General features: G+C 41.6%; 1 protein-coding gene across 1 annotated transcript in view; it reads left to right on the forward strand.

Annotated features, from left to right (window-relative positions):
- Positions 1-27,764, forward strand: part of OTOG (otogelin) — a 956,473-nt gene that overhangs the window by 45,675 nt on the left and 883,034 nt on the right. The window contains exons 5-6 of the mRNA XM_069221482.1: positions 6,525-6,646; positions 22,505-22,710. Coding sequence (XP_069077583.1) covers positions 6,525-6,646; positions 22,505-22,710 — 328 coding nt within the window. The remainder of the gene's footprint in view (positions 1-6,524; positions 6,647-22,504; positions 22,711-27,764) is intronic.

Here is a 27,764-nt window from a genome sequence, read left to right on the forward strand (position 1 = left end):
TTACTGCTTAAACATATATCTACATATGCAGATATCTCTTCAAACATGGTGGATACCCCTGCGCAGAAATGGCAGGACAGGGAGGAGTGGAGGTTGATGGCTACATGTCTGTGAATTATATGTACATGAGTAGTACTACTACATTAGTACTTTATGTCCTACAAATGACTGTTTGAGAATCAAGCCCTTTGAGTGCAGATGTAGTATTTTCAAAGTGTTCAATCCAAGACAGTAGTCACTCCATTGGGACTCAAATGAACTTTCCATACCAATATGTAGCAGAGTCTCTTCCTTCGAGGTCAGACCCTGTTTTTGCATATGCAAGACAATCCCTGGAAAGGGTTACAGCTATTTTCATATTATTATTCTTCCTATTAGTTTTGGCTCAATTTGTGCGTGGATCATTTGACTCTGATTACTGTGCCTCTCTCTTTTTCTTGGTGCGGAGTTCGGTGCCTCTCAGGTTATCACCAATGAAATCTACATCCACAATAAAGAGCTACACATATTACCAAATTACCTTTTTTCTTGTGGTTAGCTGTGAACCCCTAAAGAGACAGCTGTCACCTTTCATGTAGATTATTTTATGCAGGATGGTGCTGTGGCTCTTGGGAAGAGTTGCACTTTCCCCAGACAATCTTAAATGGCATTCAACAGACCTGCGCCATGCCCGGTACTTGACAACTAAAACGTACACACCAAAATCTCCAAAATAACCCCCAATCCATTAAACAACACCCACATTTTTAGATCACCGTTGCCCCATTTACCTCTACCCAACTGTAAACCCTAAAATCACCATTACCTCCCTTCAGCTCTTCCCACAAACCAATTCAAACTCCACTCTTACCTCCTTTACCTTTACCCACCCCTTTATCCTGAAATCACCTTTACTTCCCTTTACTGCTACCCACACCTTAGCCCTTTATTAAATAGCATTACAATGCTGTTATTTAAAAACAGAAACTACCTGCAGAGATGCAAGGTTTAGGTAATGGCGAATTCCATAGAAAGTCACTAATCTGTGTGCTACTTATCTGCATAGTGAACACTGCAAAGTAAATGCCACGTAGGATAAAGACTGAGGAGAAAAAGTTGCATACTTATATGTTTAACATGGTTCTGTGCTCCGGTGATATTTCTAAACTTAATGTTCAAATACCATAATGGTACAGACCCCAAAACCCAAATAACATAGAGAATTACATGCTTCCTCAGAGATCCTTTGTATTGGGTCAGACTGTAGGGTGTCAGGAGAGGTGACGAGGGTCCCTTTGAAGCTAAAAGAATTTCCCATATCCTTTCTTACTCAATTGTCCAATGGAAGCGTTATGCAGCACAGGTTAACAGGTAAAGTGGCATAGTCTCTCCTCTTTTATCTCCTGTTAGGAGAGCCCCAACTCCACCCTATTTTTCTGCTGACACCTGGAGACAAAACCAATTGTTGGATGAGTCTGGAGAGAAGAGAAACTCCAAAAGCTGCCTAAGGTCAGTCTCAGAGCTGACTGTTGGAATACACAAACTGACACTAAAACAATAAAAATCCAATATAGGAACTTGAGAAATGAACTTTTAATAAGTTACTGTAAAAATGTGCTTTCTACCGCCAAAAGGTGAAAAACGCCAACTGAGACTATCTGCTCACTCCTGACCAGGTCAAAGTCAAAGTTTGATGCTGACCGCGATGGAGCCCAAGTCGGATCCCTGAGCGGCCATGATACAAATTTCCTTCTGACTTAGGGCTTGATTTTTGGCAGAAGGGATTACTCCGTCAGAAATTTGATGGATATCCTGTCTGCCATTTTGTAATTCCATAACAGCCTATAGATATTGTAATACTTGTAACCCATCCACCAAACTCTAAATCAGGCACTTAGTCACATTTTTGGGTCTTTTTCTCTCAACGTCAAGCGAGGCTCCTCGACAGGCCAACTTGCAGTTTGACTGTGACTTGCTTCAGTGGGAGGCCTCAGTGAAATCCTAGAGGTCTTGGTTCTCATTATCAGTGGTAAGGAGCTACTGAGCTTCAGCTGGGCAAACCTAAAATGCAGGCGGGTCACCATTCGATGACACTGGCTTCACTCTCGGCGACAGGTTGACCATCTTTTGGAACTTTTTTTTCAAAAATTCTCCAATGCCCCCAAACTTCTGGAGCTTCTTCCAGAAGGTTCTTTTGGGGTCTTTGGGTGTCCACAACATTATTCAAGGTTCCATAACCTATGAGATGGTCCTTGGAGAGTTGAGACTACAGTTCCCACAGTGTACCAAGTCAAATGCCTAAAAGTCCATTGGACTGGTCAGCTGGGAGCTTCTTGCAGGATTTCATGCAAGTGACTCTTGGTAGCTCTTTTATACCTCTTGTTTACAGGGAATCTACTCCTGAATCCTTTAAAGCAAGGCAGAGTCCTCTTTTTGTAAAGCCTGCAGTGGGCAGTAGGTGTAGTCCTTATGAGTGCAGTCCTTCTTAGTTCAAACCAGAGTTTCAGCAGGGCAATCTTTCTTTTTCTGGATGTTTACAAGCAGGGATCTGAGCTGCTAGGCAGCTCTCCCACTTTTATCCAGGTTACTGGGCTGGCAAGCAGGGGGTCACCACTGACCAGTGGTATACGGGATGCCACCCTCTCTGATGACAACTTCCTTAGAATTGTGGCACATATTTGTCCCAGGAAGTACTGTTTCGTAAAAATCAAAAATGGAGAAACTCTCTCCTACAGGGTCAGGTCTGACTACCCCCACTCACAGGTGTGGCTAACTTTCCCCTACACTCCCCTTCTAGCCTCTCTCCTAATCTAATTAGAGAGTTTCCAACCTCCATGGGGGTTCAGGAAATTGGGGAGGTCCGGTTTTCTGTCCCAACTGTCTTTCCTTCTTTGAAGATCAATTTGGCTACCCAGTCCCCTTTCTGCCCTGACATCTGCTTCTGCAGTTCTCCTCCCACCAGATGTCTCCTTTGTCTCAGCCCAGGCCACTTCACACCTCATTGAGGCATTGTGGTTTAGCCTGTCAAAGGCTGACTACTAATCAGGAGAGAATACTACAGAACTGATTTTAGGTAACTTTAGGAAAAGAGTTTTAAAACTGCTTTCCTTTATTAATTATAATAAATCTAACCTTGGCAAGGTGTTGGATTTATTGTAACTATCATTGGGGCACCTTGAATGACATTTTAACTGACTCCCATCAGTGTGGTGCAGACAGGAGCACTACTGACGACACCCCACCAAGTGATGAGATTGGAGAGGGAGAGATGAGAATGCAAGAAACTGACAGCAGGATACTGTGCATCATACAGTATAACAAGGCTCAGCTTTCAGTTTGATGCTACAGAGCTCAAGGTGAGAAGAAACTATACTCCTGCCATTAGACGCATACTGGTCATAAATTGTGATATAAGGAGAACCCATGGCAAAATGCTAGTGCTGTCATACCAAAGGTATTTCTTGGCATTAGTGAGAGTACACATTGCATATGCAGGAAGAAGACTGGCATCCATAGCAAAATGCTGGCTCTGACACATTAGAGGCATTTTCTGACATATGGGTCACCCACGGTGTACAAATGGACTTAGTCATACTTTTCTGTCACTGACAAACTGTATGTAAAGGGCATATGGGCAGCATCCATGACAAAATGCTGACCCTGGCACAACTGAGGTAATTATTGAATTATGAGAACACTTACTGCACATATTTAAAGAAAATGGGATCAATTCATAGAGATGCATCCATTGATTTAGCACCATGAAAGCACATCAATATTAATGAATGTCCTGTCAGCACCTATGGTTTTTGATCCAATTTATGCGAAAACTGTGATTTAAAATACACTCTTTGACCTCTATTTTTTCTCAAAATGTTCTCTAGAGGAAAATCAGCTGAACCTTCCTAGGTTTGCTAGCTCACTGGAATTCAGGGCAAGTATTACGCCCCACCACTTTCAGTTACCACCAGCAACTAATCCCAAGGTGGTTTCCCACAAGAGGGCTAAAGGTGCAGATGTGCATTACTACATTACTGCACACATTATCTGTTTTCCATTCCGAGCAGCAGCCTGCAGGCAGGAAGGTGACATTCATATGTTCTCTTCCAGTTGGGTCAAACACAAAAGCCTGATTTAAAAGGTCATCAACCCTAATTTCTTTCAGGAATCATGCTTGTTAGGAGCCATCAGGACTTCAAATCCTAGACACCAATGCAGTGGATGGAAACAAAGGCACGCAGCTTGGTATCACTGCACAAGTACTTAAGAAGCACTATGATTGGGAGGCAGGGTTTTAACTTTTGTTAAACCCTCCTATGTAAAAGATGTGCTGGCAATATAAGTATTCCATATGTGTTTCTGTTTATGAGTTATTGCACATGTAAGGATTTAAATTGCACTAATTTATCTAATTTGTGCTTTTTTTTTATAGTGCCACTCATCTCAGTGTAGGGTGTTAGAGCGCTTCACATCACGGAGAGAAAATACATCATACAAGTGTGTAAATCAGTGTACATGAAATGCTACATAAAACAGCGAGAATTATAAGGTGTATGAGTCACATATCGTCCATACTTGTAGACATTATTTGTTGAGTTCATGGTGAATAAAAACACAAAGTCAGGATTTAAAACATAATAATGGTCTGAGTTGTCTGTACTAAAAATACTTTATTGCTGTCCAGTGGAGCCCTTCTCTGCAAACTTAAAGTAATAACAGATTGAGGAAAAAAAAACATGCCATGCAATTTACATGCAGCAGACTGTGTAATAGTAGAAGGATTGCAATTTATGAACTTATGAACTGGAAGTAATAAAAGGATCTCTGTACATAAAATGCAAATGTGTGATCAGCGTGATACACAGAAGTGATTTGCACTAGGCACAATGTTCCTATATGTTACTTTGTGAGTCAGACAGAGTTATTTTACCTTAATATTGCCCCCTGAATTGTGCTAGGCATACAAAGATCTGTGCAGCAAATGCCTCAAACCATAAGGTCTTTTAAAATGCCACTTCTTTATGATTAATTAATTAATTAAGCAGATTAGATTCACTGTAACATTTGCCCTTGTTTACAATTTCTTTGCTGCATATTTTTGTTAAACTATAAATGTGTAAATTGACTGTCAGACTTCGCTTTTCACAACTCTTACCCTCATGACTCCATCCCCGCCGCATCTTGATTAGTTGAGATCCAACTCCTGCTCCTCACTGACTTATTTCGAGTGCTCTGATTTCAGCCATGGTTGCAGCACCAAAAGAACGATGTTCGAACTGTTAATATGCCAAAAGGAAATGTTTAACCTTGTTTCCGTGAGCAGAAATTAAATCGCATTTAACACTAGAGATTTGTTTGACAGATTCCCACACCATTAATGCGAACGTACGGGTAAAGAGGCATAGTAAGCAATGTCTTCATTTACTTGTTCAGTCAGTAAGATAACTTTCATAAAATTGGGTAAAACATTTAAGGCATTTAGGGGGTCATTCTGACCCTGGCGGTCATCGACCGCCAGGGTCGACGACCACAGAAGCACCGCTAACAGGCTGGCGGTGCTTCCTTTGCTATTCCGACCGCGGCTGTAAAGCCGCGGTCGCCTAGCCGGGTCCGGCGGTTTCCCGCCGGATTTCCCCCGGCTGGGAGAATCCTCCATGGCGGCGCTGCTCCCACCCCTGCAACACCGCCGGCTCCATTCGGAGCCGGCTTCAATGTTGCAGGGCCTTTCCCGCTGGGCCGGCGGGCGCTCTTTTGGCGGTCGCCCGCCGGCCCAGCGGGAAAGTCGAAATGGCCCCGCGGTCTTTTGACCGCGGAGCGGTCTTTCGACGGGGGAAGTTTGGCGGGCGGAAACTCAGAATGACCCCCTTAATATTCTGTTATATTTTGTATGTTTTTGCAGCCATATCTTTTTTGTTACTTGTCTATTATATACACATAATATTTGTTACATTCAGAGAATGGCGTTTGTTTTGTTTCAAAGTTGTCTCATTTGGATTTTCGCGTGTTTATATAACTATATTAGGGCTGGAACATTCCTACACCCTCCTTATGAGTGGCCTGTGTTTTTCATTATTGCAATGTCCTCAACAATTGGACAGATTTTAGCAGTTCAAAACTGCCGAAATATATCATTGGGAAAAGATCCAATTATTACAGTGACAATTCTTTTGGGGCTGAAAACACCAGCATTTCCATGTTATTCTCCATTAGTAGGTGAAAACCCAGAATAGGGCTCATGTATGGTAAATAGCGCAACATCCTCTTAGGCATTCTTTCAGAGAACTTAGGGCCAGATGTAGCAAAGGGTTTTACCCATTCTGTGTCTATGGGAAAATGTGTTCGTATATATGGGGCCATATGTACGAATACATTTTCCCATAGACACAGAATGGGTAAAACCCTTTGCTACATCTGGCCCTAAGTTTAAGGAGGCTGATGTTCTGTTCTTTTATTGTTTTCTATATCAACGTGCTGATGTAATCAGCAAAATATATCAACAGTTTAGCATTACTGTTACATGTTATTTTTATATTTTTCCTATGTAGGTGCACAATGATCCTGAATGCACAGACTCTGTTTATACATGTGGACGTGCAGTGAGTCTGTTTTTTGCTGGAGATGGAGAAATTAAGTTACAAGGCAACAATGTGACTTACAAAGGACACAGGTAATTATGCTTTTTATGTATTGTAAAATACTCTTTATTTTAAATGATGCACTGAAACATTTCACAACATCATCGTAAGGACCCGGATGAGAACATAGAGGGGCAAAATGCTGAATATGAGCTCATGCTGATCTTTGTAGTTCAAAGGCTGTGAACCAAATTAGAATTTCCCCCAAATTGTGCTCGGCCAGATAGATTAAAAACAGACTTTGCAGATGTGCAAAATGAGATGTATGTTTGCAAACTGGCTTTTATACATTTTGCCCCGGTGCACCCCTCTTCTGCAGACGGAGGAGCAGGAAACAGTGGTTGGTGACCCTCTGGGTCCCCTATGCCAGTATTCACCTTGTGCAGGGCAGACCATAATGCAGGCAGTGGACAGAGATATCCCGTCAGAAATGAAGACTCTATAGTCACCAGGTCATTAAATGTTTGTAGGACATAGAAAACCGATCCATTTTCACACCAGTCAAATAAATGGAAATCAAACCAGAAGCTTTGACATTCATGTCCGCCCTAATGACTACACTTGGCAATACTTCAATACTTCTCTAATTACTAACATCAGTATGGAAGTGAGAGCCTTGGGCCATTAGCCCAAAGAGTTAATCAGAAACAATGCATTACAGAAAGGTTGGCATGTGGTCATTGCCTTTTTCAAGCCTTATCCCATAATCACCTAAGCCATTTTCGACTACGTAAATTAGTACAATTTATCATTTACTCACTCTAAATTGCAATTCACAAACCTCCAGCTCGAGATCTATGTCTGCATCTCCTAACTTTTCTGTCCAGAAGTACATGGATAGGCATGAATACTAATACTTTTGTGGAGCTCAGGGAAATGAAAGTAGGGGGTGGGGGTGACTTGCCAATACAAAAACACATCCATAAATGTGCAAGACAATTGCAGTTGACAAAATGCACAACTAGCGCTACCACGGTCTTGCTACTGACAAAACTAGCTTACATCGACTTAAGAGTACTACAAATGACCGCCCTGTGGTACTGCAACATAAGAAGGCAAGCATTGCCTTCACCCTCCTATTTTTTTTTAATAGTTTTGCTGGCATTAGCAAACTTCGCACTCTACCACTGCTAACTAAAGTGCTTGTGCTCACTCCCTAAAACATGGTAAAACTGGCTTAGACCTGATTTGCATATTTAATTTACTTATAAGTCCCTAGTAAAGTGGTATACCATGTTCCCAAAGTCTGTAAATTAAATGCTACTAGTGTCCCTGCATTACCAATTGTGCCGCCCACTTAAGTAGCCCCTTAAACATGTCCCAGGTCTTCCATTGCAGCATGTATGCAGTTTTAAAATGCCCATTTGACATGGCAATATAATAAATATTATGTTTAGTGAAAAGCCCCTAAATTTGTTTTCCACTACCTTGAGGTCTTCCTTTCCTATAAGATAACATTTGATTACCCTACTACATTCAGGTCTCCCTTTCCTGCTAGATAACATTGCATTACCATACTACATTCAATAAGTGCTAACATTCAATTGGGAACAGATGGGAAAGTCGTGTTTGGTGTCTGAGAAACTGTAATTAAAATCATCTTTAAGGATGAAGTCAGATTTAATCCACAACTAAATTGTCTGGTGCCTGCAGCCTGTTCCTGGGTCACATAATTGGGTGTAGTTGGCAGTTGGTCATTTTATATTCCTCCTAGGCAACCACACAATAGAAGGATTTGGTGAGCTTGGATGGGCCAGCACTGGCACAGCCCTACTTGCAAGTCAGTAGGCTGTATCCTGCCTTCACACAAAGAACTTCACACTAGCCCATGTGCCTAAAGCCAGGCTAGAGGCAAGGCAGGTAGTCAAGAAATTCCAACCAAATGTCAAAAGGAATATCTAGAAACTTCTCATACTTCAAAGAAGGCACAAGGTATATACATAGGACCCTCATACCCACTCTTGAGTACACTTCTGGAGCTGTGAATGACTCGAAAAAAAGGACTGCTGTGCTTCTGCAAGAAAGACTGCCCTGCTGCCCTGCTACTCTGCTGTGCTGCTTTCTTGCTGCCTGAGTGAGAAGGACTGGGCCTGCATCTTCAACCCATGACCACAACAGTGATGCCAAGGGCTAGTTGGCTGGCCTCCTGCCCTCATCCTCAGGGACAGAAAAGGCTCCAACCATCTTGGCCATTGCACCTGCACTCTGTCTGCTGTGAGTTCTAACCCCTCCCCCAAGTGGTGCCTCTCCAGTTCTGGACCCTTGGAAGTGGAGCTAAAGGTGCTCTGCCAGCCTAGCTGTGGTCTTCACCAGAACCAATGCAGTGTGGCACAGACCTGGCACAGCTCTTCATAGTGTGTCATCGGAATAGACGTACTGTGATGCAACCTGGACACAAGCCTGCACCTCAGCCTTGCAGCTCATTTGAACAGCCACTGCACAACCCATCCTCTACGTAGAACTCACAGCTCATCATCGGAATTGACACAGCGTGAAGCAGCCTTAATTAAACTCTGCTTCACAGGCCTCACAGCTCATCGGGACTGCCGCTGCATGACACATCTTCGGCACGGACCTCGCATTGCACCAAGGGATCGCTTCTGTGTGACGGTATGCTCTACAACCAGAATTTAATGTACATCAGGACTAATTTGGTCCCTGTATCCAGCCCACACTCCATTGTGGCCGGCCTGAACTTGTGACTTTATCCTGATCTGGTGCAACCAGATTACCCCAGTGGGAGCTTAGTGCTTTTAAGAACTATTTTTATAGGCTAAGATTTAAAATTGTATATCTTCGGTTCTAATAATTGGATTTTGGTTTTGTCAAATAATGTATAAAAAAAGGTACTTTTTTTCTAAATTGGTGTGGTATTTTTCTTGTTGCTTTGTTTTCCTTTTTTGCTGTTTTTGTGCTTCATAAGTATTTTAAGAATTGCCATAAAGTAAGCCTGACTGCTTTTCTGCCGAGCTACCAGAGGGTTAAGCACAGGTCAATTTAGTGACTTTCATAGTTCACCCTGAAGGGGACTGTGGCTGTTGCCTGAGCAGAGTTCTCACCCCACTCAACCAAGGACCCCATTTCTCACAGCAGGGGAAAAAATGTAAAGTATTTTCAAGGTTATAATGCACACTAAAATAATTTGTATTATTATTTAAAATATTTAATTTGTAACCATTAAATTACATTTTAATGGTAACTTACATTAAAATGAAGGTAAAATAATATTAACATTAAGCATCATTTTCAACCAGGCTTAAGATACATTCAATACCACTGATACAGTAGGTAGATGGTTACATATAAATATAAAGCATTAATTTAAAATATATATAAACAGGATGTTATGTTTTTAAACGAGTGTGTTGTGTCTTGTTGGTGTGATAGTCATAGGTGAAGCAAAACTATGAAAGGTGTTTTAATATCATTTTAATTAAATTAATATATATTTATAAAAATTGTTACTTAACTTCATTATTTTTCCCTTTTAATTACTGTACGAAGATCTCTGCCCGGGTGGCGAAAATCTCACAAACAGTTGAAAAGTTGCTAGCATTAACTTTACAATTTTAAATTCAGTTGAGGAGTCTCCGGTCTATCAATTGAGGAAGTGAAGACTAATATGTCTAAAGCTAAGCAGAGACTTCAGCACAGAAATGATTAATTTGATCCAAGGCACTCTCTTCCCAAGCATAACTAAGATGGCAGGTTGTACATACTTGTCCTGTAATTCCAAATTGTAGAATGCCCATCTGCTTGCTCTTAAATTAATAGAAAGCTATTCTCACTTCAAATATGGGTTAACATAACATAACAGCCCTAGAGAAGACAAGCTACAGTTGGCAACATTGTTCACTTCCTAGGTGAAGGTGATCCATGCCGCTTGGTCCTGGTGAACTTACCATGGAATTAGTTACATTTGATCACAATAGTCTCTTTAGCATATCTCTCATTTCATAACAGACTTGAGGCAAAGGAATGGATTTGTTTGCCTTGTTTATGCTCTAGCAAAAACAACAAGTGATGGACGGAATGCTGAACATTGTCAAACACTCACCCCCAGTCATAGATCTGGGTTTAATCCATCGTTCTTTTGCTCACCATGCCACCCCAGTTATTACCCAGCCATATGCAAATCAGTCTTGACCCTGTTCCTCATGGGAACAGTCCAGACCGAACTGCCAAGCCAGGTCCTCACTGGACCGGAAACAAGCATCCTGGGACCGGTTTCGGGGTTTCACCCCTCATCAGCCAGGCTAGCTTGAATCCAGTGGCATGGGAAGCACGGGACCCACGTCTGGGCATACCCTTCCCACTTAGGGCGACAAAGCAAAAACAACAAGTGATGGACGGAATGCTGAACACTGTCAAACACTCACCCCCAGTCATAGATCTGGGTTTAATCCATCGTTCTTTTGCTCACCATGCCACCCCAGTTTGGACCCAGCCATGTGCAAATCAGTCTTGACCCTGTTCCTCATGGGAACAGTCCAGACCGAACTGCCAAGCCAGGTCCTCACTGGACCGGAAACAAGCATCCTGGGACCGGTTTCGGGGTTTCACCCCTCATCAGCCAGGCTAGCTTGAATCCAGTGGCATGGGAAGCACGGGACCCACGTCTGGGCATACCCTTCCCACTTAGAGCGACAAAGCAAAAACAACAAGTGATGGACGGAATGCTGAACATTGTCAAACACTCACCCCCAGTCATAGATCTGGGTTTAATCCATCGTTCTTTTGCTCACCATGCCACCCCAGTTTGGACCCAGCCATATGCAAATCAGTCTTGACCCTGTTCCTCATGGGAACAGTCCAGACCGAACTGCCAAGCCATGTCCTCACTGGACCGGAAACAAGCATCCTGGGACCGGTTTCGGGGTTTCACCCCTCATAAACCAGGCTAGCTTGAATCCAGTGGCATGGGAAGCATGGGTCCCACGTCTGGGCATACCCTTCCCACTTAGGGCGACAAAGCAAAAACAACAAGTGATGGACGGAATGCTGAACATTGTCAAACACTCACCCCCAGTCATAGATCTGAGTTTAATCCATCGTTCTTTTGCTCACCATGCCACCCCAGTTTGGACCCAGCCATATGCAAATCAGTCTTGACCCTGTTCCTCATGGGAACAGTCCAGACCGAACTGCCAAGCCAGGTCCTCACTGGACCGGAAACAAGCATCCTGGGACCGGTTTCGGGGTTTCACCCCTCATCAACCAGGCTAGCTTGAATCCAGTGGCATGGGAAGCACGGGACCCACGTCTGGGCATACACTTCCCACTTAGGGCGACAAAGCAAAAACAACAAGTGATGGACGGAATGCTGAACATTGTCAAACACTCACCCCCAGTCATAGATCTGGGTTTAATCCATCGTTCTTTTGCTCACCATGCCACCCCAGTTTGGACCCAGCCATATGCAAATCAGTCTTGACCCTGTTCCTCATGGGAACAGTCCAGACCGAACTGCCAAGCCAGGTCCTCACTGGACCGGAAACAAGCATCCTGGGACCGGTTTCGGGGTTTCACCCCTCATCAGCCAGGCTAGCTTGAATCCAGTGGCATGGGAAGCACGGGACCCACGTCTGGGCATACCCTTCCCACTTAGGGCGACAAAGCAAAAACAACAAGTGATGGACGGAATGCTGAACATTGTCAAACACTCACCCCCAGTCATAGATCTGGGTTTAATCCATCGTTCTTTTGCTCACCATGCCACGTTTATGCTCTATCCTTCATGTCTCCAAAGAAAGATCCTGCCCTCTTGCTAGAAAACAAGCACTACTGGGGGAACATTTGATGATTAAATAAATTTTCCCACAATCATGTCCAACTGCTTAGAAAAAGTAAGCCATTAAGTTCAGTCCAGTTCTAAATTGCTGTGTCATTCAGACTAGAAACTAGAAATGCTCTACCACCTTCAATCCTACACAATACTCCACAATCCTTCAACAAATCAAAGCCACCCAGTATTTTGCAGCATGCTGATTTCTGACAATATAAAGTATACGCAAAAGTACACAAAAGATTGATGAATGAAATGCGTGAATTAGTCTCATCCTTTTGTAATTACCTGGGCCCCATACCAATTCCTTGTTATTTTGCACTCCACACCACCTCAGTTTGGACCGAGCCATATGCAAATCAGTCCCGACCCGGCTCCAGTGAGAGCAGTGCAGCCTGAAATGCCTGAACATAAGCAACTCCTGTCTGATTTCACCCCATTTAGGGCTCATCAGCCAGCTATAGCTTAGTTCCAGTGGCACAGTGTGCACGAGACCCACGCCTCGGCATACCCATCCCACTTAGAGTAACACACTAAAGCATACAAAAAAGTGATGGATGAAATGCTGGATTTAATGACAGCAATTGGTAATCGCTTGGGCCAAATATCCATCATTAGTTTGGACACCATGCCTCCCCAGACTGGACCCAGCCATATGCATATCAGTCACCACCTGTTCAAGTGGGAAATATCCAGACCAAACTGCCATACCAGGTCCTCCCTGAGCCAAAACACAAGCAACCCATGCCTGGTTTTGCCCTAGTTAGGGCTCACTAGCCAGCTATAGCTTGGTTCCATTGACACAGTGTGCATGCGACCCTCATCTGGGCACACTTGCCCCACTAAGTGCAAAACACCAAAGCATATAAAAAAGTGATGGATGGATTGCTTGAAATAATCTCAGTCACTGGTAATTATTCAAGCCGCATCCCAATCTATTGTTATTTTGCACACCACGCAACCTCAGTTTTGACCCAGCCACATGCAAATCATTCATGACCAGGCTGCATGGGAGCAGTCTGTCCCAAACCGCCAGGCCAGGTCCTCCCTGAACGGAAACACAAGCAACCTAGGACCAGTTTTGCTCTAGTTAGGACTCATCAGCCAGGTTTTGCTTGGTTACAGTGACACAGGGTGCAAGGAACCCACATCTGGGCATACCAATCCCACATAGGGCGACACACGTAAGTGTACAAAAAAGTGATAAAAGGAATGCTTGCATTAATCTCAGCCACTGGTAAATACTTTAGTTTAGTTATATCTTAAAATAGCATTTAATTCAGATGCGCAGCAGCTTGAGTTGACTACATCGCATGTGTCATTTACAATACATCCTATGTCCTCCTCTACCTGTGTTTGTGATGTCATGCAATTCCATTATGTCATTTGTCTTGTAACAGGTAATCAGAGATAGTATTAAGTAGGAACTGAGCTGTCAACAACTCGCCCATGTTGGGGCATTTATCCTCTCTACCTTGATCTATGTTCAGCTGTTAAATAGACGTTCCTGTCTTTACCCACATGCCCTCTTGATTACCATGCATGTAACTACAAAGTGTCTTTATAAACAGAGACTGACTTTGACCTTATGTACCATCCAAAGATAAATACTCCAGTTTGTGGTTAAAAGAATCTTTATTGGAGAGCATACAGTAATCCAAACAGCCTGGCAGCACAACCAATCTGCCCTCAGCCATTTTATAACGGAACTCCCAGAACAGAAAGCTGGCATGAAACTAGAGTTGAAAATACACATAAGCAAGTTAAAGGGAGCTACACAGTAAATTAGACACCTTTCCCCTCTAAGAATAAAAGAAAGAAAAGAAAAAATAGCACAAAAAAATGATACAGGGAGGTAACACAGCAAACAAACATATAAAAGATAGATTATACAAATGCAAGGAATTATACATACTCAACAAATTTGAAAGGCACTTACCTGGAAGGCTCCACATTTGACTCTGGATACCACAGACTCTTTACAATGAGTATGTGACCCTTCGCTTTTAGAATATGATCTTTCACTATTATTACTTCCAGATTTATTTATATTCTCACATTTAGCTACTCTTCTGACGTTCCATACTTTTCCATCTTGAGTGACCACACTGTTTCTATTAAACTTGACAACCCTAACAGCTTTGCTAAACTTGGGATCTTCCTTTCCTAAAATCATAGGCCTGAAAACTTTGACCCAAGCATCAACTTCAAAAATGGGCTTTTTGACTATCCACTTGGCATCATATGCCTCTTTTATCCTCTCCTGTTTTTCTTCCACTCTCAGTGCCAACTTTTCTTTACTCCTTTCCTCATTCTTTCCATTTTGCCTCTTTTTAAATCACCAAGGACATAATTTGGAAACAGGATATCTCCCTTTAAGTAATTTGAAAGGACAAACCTCCGTGGTGGTGTAAGGAATAATATGATACAACCATAAATCCTCTCTTAGTATATTTTTCCACTTCACTCCCAATCCCACAATACACAGGTAAATCTTTCTACTTGACCATTACCTCGAAGCTCCTGCAAAGTAATCGTGACATGACGAATATTACAGTTTCTGCAGAAACCTTTCATCTCAAACTACTTCAGCTGCACTCCATTGTCCATGATAAGAACATCAGGATAACCTGCTCTAGCAAACAAATGTTTGAGAAATTCAATTACAATGGCTGAGGTGACTTAAGGCAGCAACTTTACTTCGGGCCATTTCAAACGGTAGTCTACCACAACCATGGCACATTTAAGTCTTGGGGCAAAAAATGGAAGGCTCCCAAGATATCAAACCCAAATTGCTGCCATGGAAATTCAGGCCAATCCAATTGTTTCAAAGGTGCTGGTGACACTTTTAACAATTTTTCACTATTGGCACACACATCACATTCTCTGACCACTCTGTCTGCTACACTGTCAAGGCCTGGCCACCAAAAACATTTCTTACCAATATCTCATAGATAACACCCCTACATTTCCCTCATCTGCTACAGATAATATATGATCCCTTAAACTGGCAGAAGGTATACACTTTCCTTCTTTAAACAACATTTCACCTTCAACCTCTAACTCTCCCCAAACCTTCCAATAAGGGAACAATTCAACAGAACTTTCTTTCTTAGTGGTTATCCTTCTTTAGCATGTTCCATAACCTTTTTCAGCAGAAGACCACTTTCCATAGCAACCTTTTCCATAGCAGCCTTCCACATCTCTTCAGATGGACCCTCAAATTCCCCAGACATCACATCAGCTATGTTAGCCACCACTACATCAGTACCCTCATTAGTAGAACAAGAAGTCTGGACAAACAATCTGCTGTGATGTTCTTCTTTCCAGGTACATATTCTACATTAAAGTTGTACTCCTGGAGCCTCAACATTAACCGCACAATTTGTGCTGTGGCATTACACCCTCCTCCAAGAGATACAATCCCTACAAAGGGCTTGTGGTCAGTTCTCAATGTGAAGTAAGATCCCCAAACATAATTTCGATTTCCAAAGCCTATACACACGCTAACAATTATTTTTCTATCATTGCATAGCATCTTTCAGTACCACTCAGTATGCGTGACACAAACGCTACATTCCACTCTTCTTTTTCACTCCGCTGCAATAATACACTTACCACTTCTTGCATCTACTGTAACTTTTTAGATGAAAAGGTTTCAGTGTAGATGCTTTCCTCATCTCTGTCTTTATGAGAGCAACAGCTTGTTGCTGTCTTTCAGCCTAAATTAATTCTGTATTTTTTTTGTAAGTTTGTTTAACGGTTCCATTTTAGTGGCAAAGTCTTATATAAATTTACTATAGTATTCTCACAACCCAGTAAACAAAAGTAACTTCTCTTTATTGTCCAGTGCTGGTGCCTTGATAATGGCATCAACCTAAGATTACGTTGGGACCACACCTTCATTAGACAAACTGTGCCCTAAATATTCCACAATTTCCTGGAAGAATCTGCACTTACTTTCCTTCAAAGTCAGATCATTCTTTTCCAGCATGCCACACACTGTCCTAAGATGCTCTAAATGTTCATGTGTGCTCTAGGAGAAAATTAGGGTATTCTCCTGACAACACCTAACAAACGCTTCCGTTTTACCAAAATGTAGACCATTAGTCTTTGAAACACGGATGCCGCTATCTCAAGGCTAAACGGCATCCTTTTCAATTGAAATAAAACTTGAGGAGTAATAAATGCAGTTAAGCTCAGCGTCTTCAGTTAATTTAATTTGATGATATGCTGACCTTAAGTCGAATGTGGAAAACACACTAGCCCCTTCCAACATACTTACCACCTCATTAATGTTTGGTAGAGGATGACAATCAATGACAATATTGGCATTTAGTGCTCTAAGATCAGTACACAGCCTCAAAGATTTATCCTCCTTACATGCCAAAACTATGGGAGACACCCATTCAGAAGGCTCTACTTCTTCAATAATATTATCACTCAACATTTTGTCCAACAAACTTTTAAAGTTCATCTCTCACCTTTATAGGCACATTTCCTAACTTTTGTTTGACTGGTTGAGTTCCATATTTGGGTTTAAAGCGATGAGTATAACCTTCCAACTTACCCAAATTCTGAGAGAAAACTTCTGCAAACTGAAACCCAATTTTAGCCCCATTGTCCTGCTCATCAAGCACAAGAAGAGATTCCTCATTGCGTGGATTAAGTATAGTGCCTAATTTCCATTGGTCTCTCCACCCAAATACATTAACTCCCTTTTCAGCCACATATAGTTTGATACTTCCTTTGAAAGTTATGTCAACCTCAGTATGTCACGAGCTACTCGTCATTTATGTCTTTGGCCCCCTGGAATTGCAAAAGGGTCTTGATTCTTGTAGGTTCTGCCTTTACCAAGGTAAGGGTGGCCCTTTCTGGTAGCCACGGTGCTGCTGACGAAGTAACTCCAAAAAAACAGTCCGTGCCCTCCAGAAGGAGTCCCAGAGAAAAAACCCAAAGGAAAAAACCTCTAAAGTAGGAAATACCTGGAACAAAAAGAAGCAAAAAGGTGAGTCTTCTAAACAGGAAAAATCTATTCTGGAAGAAGCTGATACAGACGAGGTAAATAACTGGAGAAAATAAGCAGGAGCGAAGATCACCACCAAAGGAAGTTTTGCAGCGCAAGGAGAACAAGAAACACTCACCTTTTATACACAAAAACAGGAAATGACCAACAGGCAGTAGAGAGTCATCATATTGGATTGGGAAAGAAACAAAGGAACATATAGAGATAAGATGCCATTTTGAAAGAGGGTCCTAAGGCATGCAGGGAAAAAGAAGGCATGCTGGAAAAAAGAAAGAACATGGCTGTTGAATATACACATAAAAACATGTGGAAAAGAAGAAAAAGAAGAGAAAAGAAAAAAGAAAAGTCAGGCTCACCAGGCAAGTGAGGGATAGGTGCCCAAGTTAATATTGAGGGTGCACCGCACCCCAGACTCACTGAGGCCCCATGCCCAATTTGGGGCCTTGTGCGAGAAGGTAAAGCACAGAAGGGGCGCGCATGCCCGGCCGCTATGAATCCTTAGCCGAGCCCCTAGCCGAATGCTCAGCTCGTGCCACGGTCCGCCGCAGCACGACACAGTACACCTTAACAAATCAATTTCTGAATCATAAAAACTCTGGGCCATATATCCACTTCCCCTAAATCACTTAGTTTCATAGCATCACTACATTTTTCTAAAAAAATATTCTTTAGTAACGATGGTCCACGGAGACCCAGTATCAGCCATGAGTTCTAACACTCTGCTAAGAATTTTGAACTTTGCACCTGGGGAGTTTCTTACCTTTTTAGCTTTCTTCTCCAGGAGTAATTACAGTTACAGCTACTCCTTTTTCTCTCTCATCACTGGTCTCTCCACATCTACACCTCACAAGAAACTTCCCCAATGGTAGTCTTTTTCTGCCTTTGGAAAAATGTTTTTTTTTCTTATCATCTTTCCATACATGTGCATACAGATAACATAACACCTTATAACATTCTTTCTCCCTCAAATCCTGTTTTCTCTTAGGGTGTGTTTAGGAAAAGAAACCTACGCTAGTGGAGTTTTTTTCTGTCTTTAGGATGCATAGCTATAGTACCTGGATATAGTAGTGCATTAAGTTGTCTTGTAAGTTACCTGTTATACAAGTTCTATAAAGTAGCAGAACATGCTGATGTACATTGACAGGACTTCCATTGCATATACTATGGTCTTAGATTAATAGGTTCCTCAAATTCCCTCCAGTCTTTGGCTCTTTCTTTCACTAATTACTGCTATGGCAGGAGCTGTGCATGCCTGTCTTCAGCATTAGCTGTCATGCAATCACATCTGAAGATGAAGTAGTGAAAGGAATGCATAAATGGCCCAAGGCTGCTTTATGCCCAGTGTGGTTTCCAGCAAATGATGGCCCAACTTTCTTCTTCTTCTTCAATTCAGATCTGGCTCTACTCATTGCACGATACGTGGAGCAGACAAAACAAGCTACGCTTGCAGTCTCTGCTGCAGCAGTTATTCATCAACAGCAGCTACTGCCGAACAAACGAGGAGTGAAACAGGCATAGACTCCTTTTGGCATTATTTGTTTATTTAAATTAAAATGTATTTTCCTAAGATTTCCAATTGCTTTCCTCAAGGGTGTTAACCCAGGTGGGAGTGATTTCCACAAACCGGCTGAAAGATACTCAGATTAACTTTACACCTAAAAATGCAGTAGTAGGAGTCTCCATCAACTTACTTGAGGGTGTGGAAACGTATTTCTAAATCTAGGTGTATATGAATATAAGAAAATCTACATGTGCAAACTTACCTTTGTGAATATGTCCTTCTATTATTTCATTAACACACACATGAGCTACTAGCAATGGATTTTTTGTTCCATTTGTTATTTCTGTATATGTTAAACTTCAGGATTTTTTCAGATAGTATGAAGAATGAAAGTATTCTCTGTGTTGCACAATACCTTGAAAAAGATGACATTAAACACATTAATTTGCTTATTTATATCCATATATAATATATTTTAGTGCAAGCCATGCCTAAATGGATGTCAAAGCTATGTACAAGAGAGCAGCAAATGCATGTTCATATAAAAACAATATATTTATTTACAAGCAATCATACAGGAATTACATGTCTTAGTGACTACAATGGAGGAGTGAGTGTTTCCTTGTGATTCCTCTATGTAGTCTCACAATAGTTCACATGGGAATTTCAGTTGTTTTTGGAAGTCAAAATCTCCCTTTATAACAGTGCAATGTATAATTCTGATGGTGCAAAGACCTCCTACAGTCATATGGGGGCACCCATATCAGTTATGCAATTAGTATTCTTTGAGGACTACCTTGAAAAGCTTGAAAAGCTAGGTGAGGATACATCCAAATAGTTAATGGCTTGGTGAGAATGTCTAGACTTAGAAAGGAGTCAATTTCAGAGAGTATTTGGAGTAGACACTAGTGCAAATCATCGCTTCTTCACAAAAAGCAGCTGTTTCAACTCGTTCTGGTAGTCAGGGAATAAGAAAATCATACAAAGATATGGCAGTATAGGATTTCAGATCATAGATCATAGGAGTGTATGCCAAGAAAGATGAAATAATAATTTGCTGTCTGTCAACTGTTTTTATGTATTGTACATTTGATAGTATGCTCTTCCAGTTATTTCAAATAATGTATTGCTGTTCCACAACATTTGCAGATGTATTCTATGAAGATCAAAAAATGAATCAATATTTATTTTAAAAAAACATTATCACAGTTATATGCAAACGTTATTGCGAGTATTCAGTTTAGTAAAAGATAATTGGCAAGATGTACTATTTACTGGTGGCAAAATTCTATTAATAAATTTGAGACCAACATTATGTCAGCACTAAAACACCTACTAATAGGTCAGTATTTAAAATTCTGGTTTGCAGTGAGTCACAATCTGACCTACTTCATGAACATTAATGTGTAGGTCACAAATTGGGACTCACTGTGATTGTAGGCATCACAGCTATGGAGGCCTCATGGGGTCAGCAGACCACCATGACTGTGATTGCTTCTAAATAAAGCTATTTTTTAAACTGTAGCTAGGTGTTCTTCTTAAAAGAAAAGGGTCTACATTTAAAAAAAAAGTTTTCTTTTTTTCTAATAGTATGAAGAATGAAAGTATTCTTTGTTCTGCACAATACCTTCAAAAATATTACATTGAACACATTAATTTGCTTATTAATAGCCATACAGAATATTTTAGTGCAAGCCAGACTAAAATGGATGTCTTAGTTACGTACAAGAGGACAGCCTATGCATGTGCATATAAAAAACAATATATTTATCTACAAGCAATTGTACAGGAATCAAATATTTTAGTGACTACAATGTAGGAGCTAGTGTTTCCTTTTGATTCCTCTATGTAGTCTCACATTAGTTCACATGGGAATTTCAGATGATAACAGTGCAATGTATAATTCTGATGCTGCAGAGACCTCCCATAGTCATATGGGGGCAACAGATCAACAATGCAATTAGCATTCTTTGTGAACTACCTTGCAAAGCTTGAAAAGCTAGGTGAGGATAAATACAAATCGTTAATACCTTAGTGAGAATGTCTAGACTTAGAAAGGAGTCAATTTCAGAGATTATTTGGAGAGGATGCTAGTACAAATCAAAGCTGGAAAGTGTCCACAAAGAAGCCACTGTTTCAACTCGTTCTAGTAGTCTGGGAATAAGAAAATCATACAATGATCTGGCGGTATAGGTTTTCAGATCATAGATCATAGGAGTGTACGCCAAGAAGGATGAAATGATAATTTGCTGTCTGTTGACTGTTTTTATGTATTCTAAATTTGATAATATGTCTTTCCAGTAATTTCAAATAATGTATGGCTGTTCCACAGCATTTGCAGATGTATTTTATGACGATCAGAAAATAAATCAGTGTTTATAAAATAAACACATTATCACAGTTATTGCAAAAATTGTTGAGAGTATTCAGTTTAGTAAAAGATAATTGGCAAGATGTAATATTTACGGGTGGGAACATTCTATTAATACATTTGAGACCGATATTATGTCAGCAGTAAAACACTTAAGAACATCCTTCTATCTACTAATTGGTCAGTTTTTAAAATTCTGGTTTGCAGTGGGTCACAATCTGACCTACTTCATGCATATTAATGCATAGGTCACAAATTGTGACTTATTGTGATTATAGGCATCACTGCTATGGAGGCTGCGTGTTCTTCTTAAAAGAAAAGGATCTATATTAAAAGAAAAATGTTCTTTTTTCAAAGTTTGTTGAACAGTATGCAGAGATCCCTTAGACTATTTCCTACTCTTGAACAGTCTTTCTTTTATATTCTCAAAGGGGACCCCGTTCCTTTTTAGAATGCATTACCACCTACTTTGAAGGGTTGGTAAAATGTCAATGTTTTGCGACCTATTCAGTATTTGAAGGTACACATACAATTTCATGCTATCGAATCATATTTTAGGAGTTCCAAAAACCTTTCAGCCTCCTAAAATGGTATTGTTTTTAACTGTTGTAAACATTGTATAGGAGCATAGATTTACTAAGCATTTTAATGGTCACAAATGTTCAAATTTGGTATTTTGAAGGGGCACATTGTCAGCATCTCTTCCAAACAACGAATCATTATCATATGCATCAATATTTTGTGACAACAACCCAGCCACAAAACATTGAACTTTTGCAGGCAATCCTCTTGGTGAATATTAAAGTTCATTGAAGATTAGGCAGCAGTCCAAACTAGCACTGCCAACTCTTAATCAAAGTTGAAATACAACTTTAAAGAAAATGACCTTTTTTTAAAGAAAGGTCCCTTTAAAAGCATTAACTGACATGATGGTCTGATGGCCACAATATCTAAGACAGACTCCAATCATGGTCAGTTGCAATTTGTGACCATCCTCATTAATATTAACGAGGACAGTTGAATTGCGGCCCACTACAGTTCAAATTTTGAGAATCAACCTGTATTTTGCCAGCAGTAAATAGTGCATCTGGCCATACCTTTGGAAAGAGTTGTTTTTAAATCATTTTACAGTTAGTGCATAAAAAGATTCTAAAACATCGCCTGTGGTAACTTTCTATTTTTCTTTTTTTTTTTATTTGCGGTAAAGTGTTGAGCTGCCACACATTGTGGAGCATGTGCACATACAGCGGATTGCTGGCTATACTATTGTTCGGCATCAGTTTGCATTTACCTTAGCCTGGGATGGTATTTCAACACTGTATATTAAAATGACACCAGACTACCTGGGAAAAACAAAGGGACTTTGCGGAAACAACAATGCTGTTATACAGGATGATCTGATGACAAGCTTTGGTAAGCATTTTTTATTCAGTTGAATAATTTAATATTTTCAGAAAATCTGTTGTTTTGCATCAAACTCTCTTAATTTTTTATTAGAATGTCTATATGTAGATTGTTAGAAATGGGGTCTTTGGTTGGTAGTCAGGTTACCCCCGTCCAAGCAAGGACCCTCACTCTAGTCAGGGTTAAGGAGAATCACCCTCAGTTAACCCCTGCTCACCCTCGTGGTAGCTTGGCACAAGCAGGCAGGCTTAACTTCAGAGTCTATGTGTAAAGTATTTGTACCAACACACACCGTAACCTAGTGAAAACACTACAAAATGACACAACACAGGTTTAGAAAAATAGGTAATATTTATCTAAACAAAACAAGACCAAAACAACAAAAATCCAAAATACACAAGTCAAGTTATTAATTTCAAAAGCAAAAGAGTCTTAAATCCTTGAGAAAACAGTAAAAACACTGTTAGCGTTGAAAAGTACCTGGGTAGCGTCAAAATAACACGCACGGGCGAGTGTGCATTGGAAAAGGGTAGCGATGCTTCGATTTCTCACCCACAAGCAAGACCGTGTGTCGTTTATTCACCCCGGCATGCGTAGTTTTTCCTCTCTGCAGGAGAGAAATGCATCGATCCGGGCAAGCACTCGGGTCCGGGCAGGCTTTGCTTTGTTTTTCCACGCCCAGCAAGGTTTGCATCAAAAATCCTACTTCACGGTATCAACAAAACCGCGCTCTGTGGGTTGCGACATTATCAGCCTCCATCAGCGAGTGTTGCACGTCGTTTCTGCAGCTGCGTGTGTCAATCTTCCAGCCGCGAACCCGGTGGAGCATCAATTTCTGCTGCGAAGCCCGCAGCACATCGTTTTTCTGCCGCGTCTCGGAAGGTGCATCAATATTGTCCTCGCACGGCGGTCTGTGTGTGGATTTTCAGTCTTCACCTGCCAGCTTCACCTTCCAAAGCCCCAGGAACTGGATAGGGCAACCTTTGGCAGGGCAGGAATCTCAGCAGACAGTCCAGTTGCTGGCAGGATAATTATTTGATGGCCATGAGACTTCAACAACAGGAATTCAGCTCAGGACAAGCCTTTGGAGATTTCTTCACAAGCAGGAATGCACAACAAAGTCCAGTCTTTGTCCCCTTGCACAGGCAGAAGCAGCAACTGCAGGATAGCTCCACAAAGCACAGTCACAGGCAGGACAGCACTTCTCTTCAGCTCTTCTCCAGGCAGACGTTCCTCTTGATGTCCAAAAGTGATCTAAAGTCTGTGGTTTTGGGTGCCCTTCTTATACCCATTTTGGCCTTTGAAGTAGGCTTACTTCAAAGGAAAGTCTCTCTTGTTTGTGAAATCCTGCCTTGCCCAGGGCAGGCCCCAGACACACGCCAGGGGGTTGGAGACTGCATTGTGTGAGGGCAGGCACACCCTTTCAGGTGTAAGTGACCATTCCTTCCCTCCCTCCTAGCACAGATGGCTTATCAGGATATGCAGGCTACACCCCAGCTCCCTTTGTGTCACTATCTAGAGAGAAGTGCGAACTGACCCAGACAGGGAATCCACAAACAGGCAGTCACAGAATGGTTTAAGCAAGAAAATGCCCACTTTCTAAAAGTGGCCTTTTCAAACACACAATCTCAACACCAACTTTCCTAAAATATGCATTTTTCAATTGTGAGCTCAAAGACCCCAAACTCCGCATCTCCATCTGCTCCCAAAGGGAATCTACGCTTCAATCATTTTTAAAGGCAGCCCCTATGTTAAACTATGAGAGGGATAGGCCTTGCAACAGTGAAAACCATATTTGGCAGTATTTCACTGTCAGGACATATACAACACATTAGTATATGTCCTACCTTAAACATACACTGCACCCTCCCCATGGGGCTACCTAGGGCCTACCTTAGGGGTGTCTTACATGTAAGAAAAGGTAAGGTTTAGGCCTGGCAAGTGGGTACACTTGCCAAGTCGAATTGGCAGTTAAAATCTGCACACACAGACACTGCAGTGGCTGGTCTGAGTTGTGTTTACAGGGCTACTAATGTGGGTGGCCCAACCATTGTTGCAGGCCCACTATTAGCATTTGATTCACAGGCCCTGGGCACTTCTAGCGCATTTTACTTCGGACTTACCAGTAAATCAAATATGGCAATCATGAAAATCCAATTACACATACATTTTACATAGAAGCACCTTGCACTTTAGCACTGGATAGCAATTTTTAAAGTGCCCAGAGTAACAATAACAGCAAAAACAGAGTCCAGCAAACATCAACAACCAGGGAAACAGAAGCAAAAAGTTAGGGGAGACAACGCCAAGGATGCCAAGCCTAACATAGATATTTTATATTTATTCTTTTTATTAAAATGTGTGAGTGCTTTAGGAACAGATCCTCTTTGTCTGCCCATTCTGCAAAGGTGTTACACCAGAGAGACCGTGCTCTCTTGCAGATGTACTATAACTATTGACAAGACCTGAAAATTATGACTATGAAAACCTACAGATACGCGGCATTATTCACAAATAAATATAATTTTAGGGAAAAAAACTCCTACCATCGTTTTGAACCACACGAAGGAATGAAGGATAGATGCTCACCATTACGAATCAGCATAATACAGTAGCAAGGCTTGCATACAACTCTGGATCCTGCTACTGCGAGTGTGAAGACAGATTGGTGTGTCAATAGTGTTTTCCCCCCATAGTGGTACAGATGAGAGCAACTGGTGTGCCTTTAGAAATCTAAGTAATTGTTCTGTTATTTTTGTAATTTTGTAACATTATTGGTTTCTTTTTTGCTGAGATTGGTATGTCTTGGGGCAAAACCCCCGTTAAGTACATAATATTGATGTTCGAGAAACCACTGCTGATCATAGCTTCGAGTGCCACGGAAAGAAATGTTTGATATGCATTGTTCTCCTAATGGCCAGGTAAATAAAAGTCGTTGGTTCAAATGATTAATGATTTTGAGTAGCTTTGAAAAGAAAGCTGGCTTTTAATAAATGAACTCAAAACAGATGTTTTTGTGGAAATGCTGTCGAAGGCGAATAATGTGTTTCGGTTTTGAAATATAGTCTCAATTTTTTGTAACTGGATAATAATTTTAATGATAACTGATGTGAGCCTTGCACTTAGAGACCAAAGTTAGCAAATCCTACAAGGATAGGACATTTGGCAATATTTAATCAAGGATCCAAATTGAGTTGCGGGAAATGCAAGAATAAGTCTGTGCTTCTGAGACTGTACTTCGGCAAGGTGTAAAGGCTTGTGGCTTAACAAACTGTGCTGCCTTATCTATTGTGGAGGGTATATCCTTGCATTTTCTAATCAGGTTGCTAGAAGAAATAAAAAATAAAAAAACACGAGCTAGCAAATTGTAACGCGTTCCTATAACTGCTCAGAACTCACTTGCTACAATTTTTGAGTAAGGAAAGAGAATGTCACGAAATCTTTCTGGCCCATCAGTCGATCACCATTTTCAAATGCCATAGCCCTAAGAAGGGAGAAAATAGCCCGGCTTTACTCCATGATTCTCTCATCAATCTCATCTCCTTCCTGAGGTGAACCCAGACCCCTTCCTTGTGACCTCTCACTGAATCAAAGAGCACCCTTTATAGTGTTCTGGGAAAACCTGACTCTCCCCTCTCCACTGTACGTCCCACCCAGCTTACAGGAATGCTGCACTACACAAATCTGTCTGAGGGGATTTGTCTACTACCTCTCCATGCTTCACCATGCAGGACTGAGCACCCCAGAATGGAACCCAGGGGCCTCCATGCATTGTAACATTGATAGGCACACATACACCCTGTGCATGTATACAATCTACACACACTGCAAGGGGCTGCATCCTACATGTACTGTACCACCCATAGGCATACACACATCTAGCACATACCTTTAACATGCATACACTGCACAGCACTGATTGCTTCAAGTGCTGCACCACTCGTAGGCACATGCGTACTGCAACCTCCATGTATTGTAATAGGTACACATGAGCTTGGCACATGCATTTAACCTGCACACACTGCACAGCACTACATCCTTCATGTATCTCACCACTCACAGGCACAAATAAACTCAACACACAGCGGTATGTGTAGGGAAGGGAAGCGTCACCCACCCTGCTGGCACTGCAACAAAAATGAAAAATAAAACGGTAATAAAACCATTTTATTACCGCTTTATTTTTCAGTGCATCCAGTAAGCCTGAGACATGTTTTGGGGCGGGGCCATCACTGCTGACTGGCAACAGGGGAGTAGGAGTGGTGGGCACTCCAGTTTGAAGTGCACATCACTTTGGTCAGCTCTCTTGTGACGGCCAGCCTGACAGACGCACTTTAAACCTCTCCACCCGAGCTGTCTTAGACAGCTCAGTGAAGAGCAGGCACAGGCCCTCAGGGACTGAAGGAGCATTGATCTAACATGCTACAGCCAATCCTGGTGCTTCTGTCATGCTGCCTGAGCAGCATGAGTGCAGCACCGGGATTTGTAGAGGTGAGCTGGATCAGAGACCCCCTTGCTGCTGGACTGCAGGACGGAGAGGACTGGAGTAGGTAAGTACATTTTCTTTTGTTTTCTTAATTTATGGTGCTGTTTTATTTTGATTTACACACTGCTAGGCAGTGTGAAAAATGTGTGCTGCCTTCAGCCTTAAATTCAGAGCTCTTAATTGTAACACTATTTATAGTGGACCACATTTGAGAGTTTTGGGAAGGAGCCTAAGGGCATTCCTGATTGCCTAATCACTTTAAAAAGGAAGCAGCCGCCACTGCCAACACATGCTTCCACCATGCATGCACGGCACAGTACTGCATTATTCCTGTATTGTAGCACTCACAGGTACACATATACCCAGCACAAATACCCAACTCCTGAGCTATGCAGCACTTACAACACACCAGTTTGTCAAGGGTGAGTTAAACACAAAACAGTGGAACATCAAAATGAGGAAGCCTGTAGAACACACTCACTCCAGTGACACAAATTTAAAAGTACCTTTTCTCTCCTACTGATCACTACACGTGGCCACCACCATGTGCATGCTGCTTAACTCCTCACTTATGATT

This window comes from Pleurodeles waltl, chromosome 3_1, assembly GCF_031143425.1.
Source record: "Pleurodeles waltl isolate 20211129_DDA chromosome 3_1, aPleWal1.hap1.20221129, whole genome shotgun sequence".
Taxonomy (NCBI): domain Eukaryota; kingdom Metazoa; phylum Chordata; class Amphibia; order Caudata; family Salamandridae; genus Pleurodeles; species Pleurodeles waltl.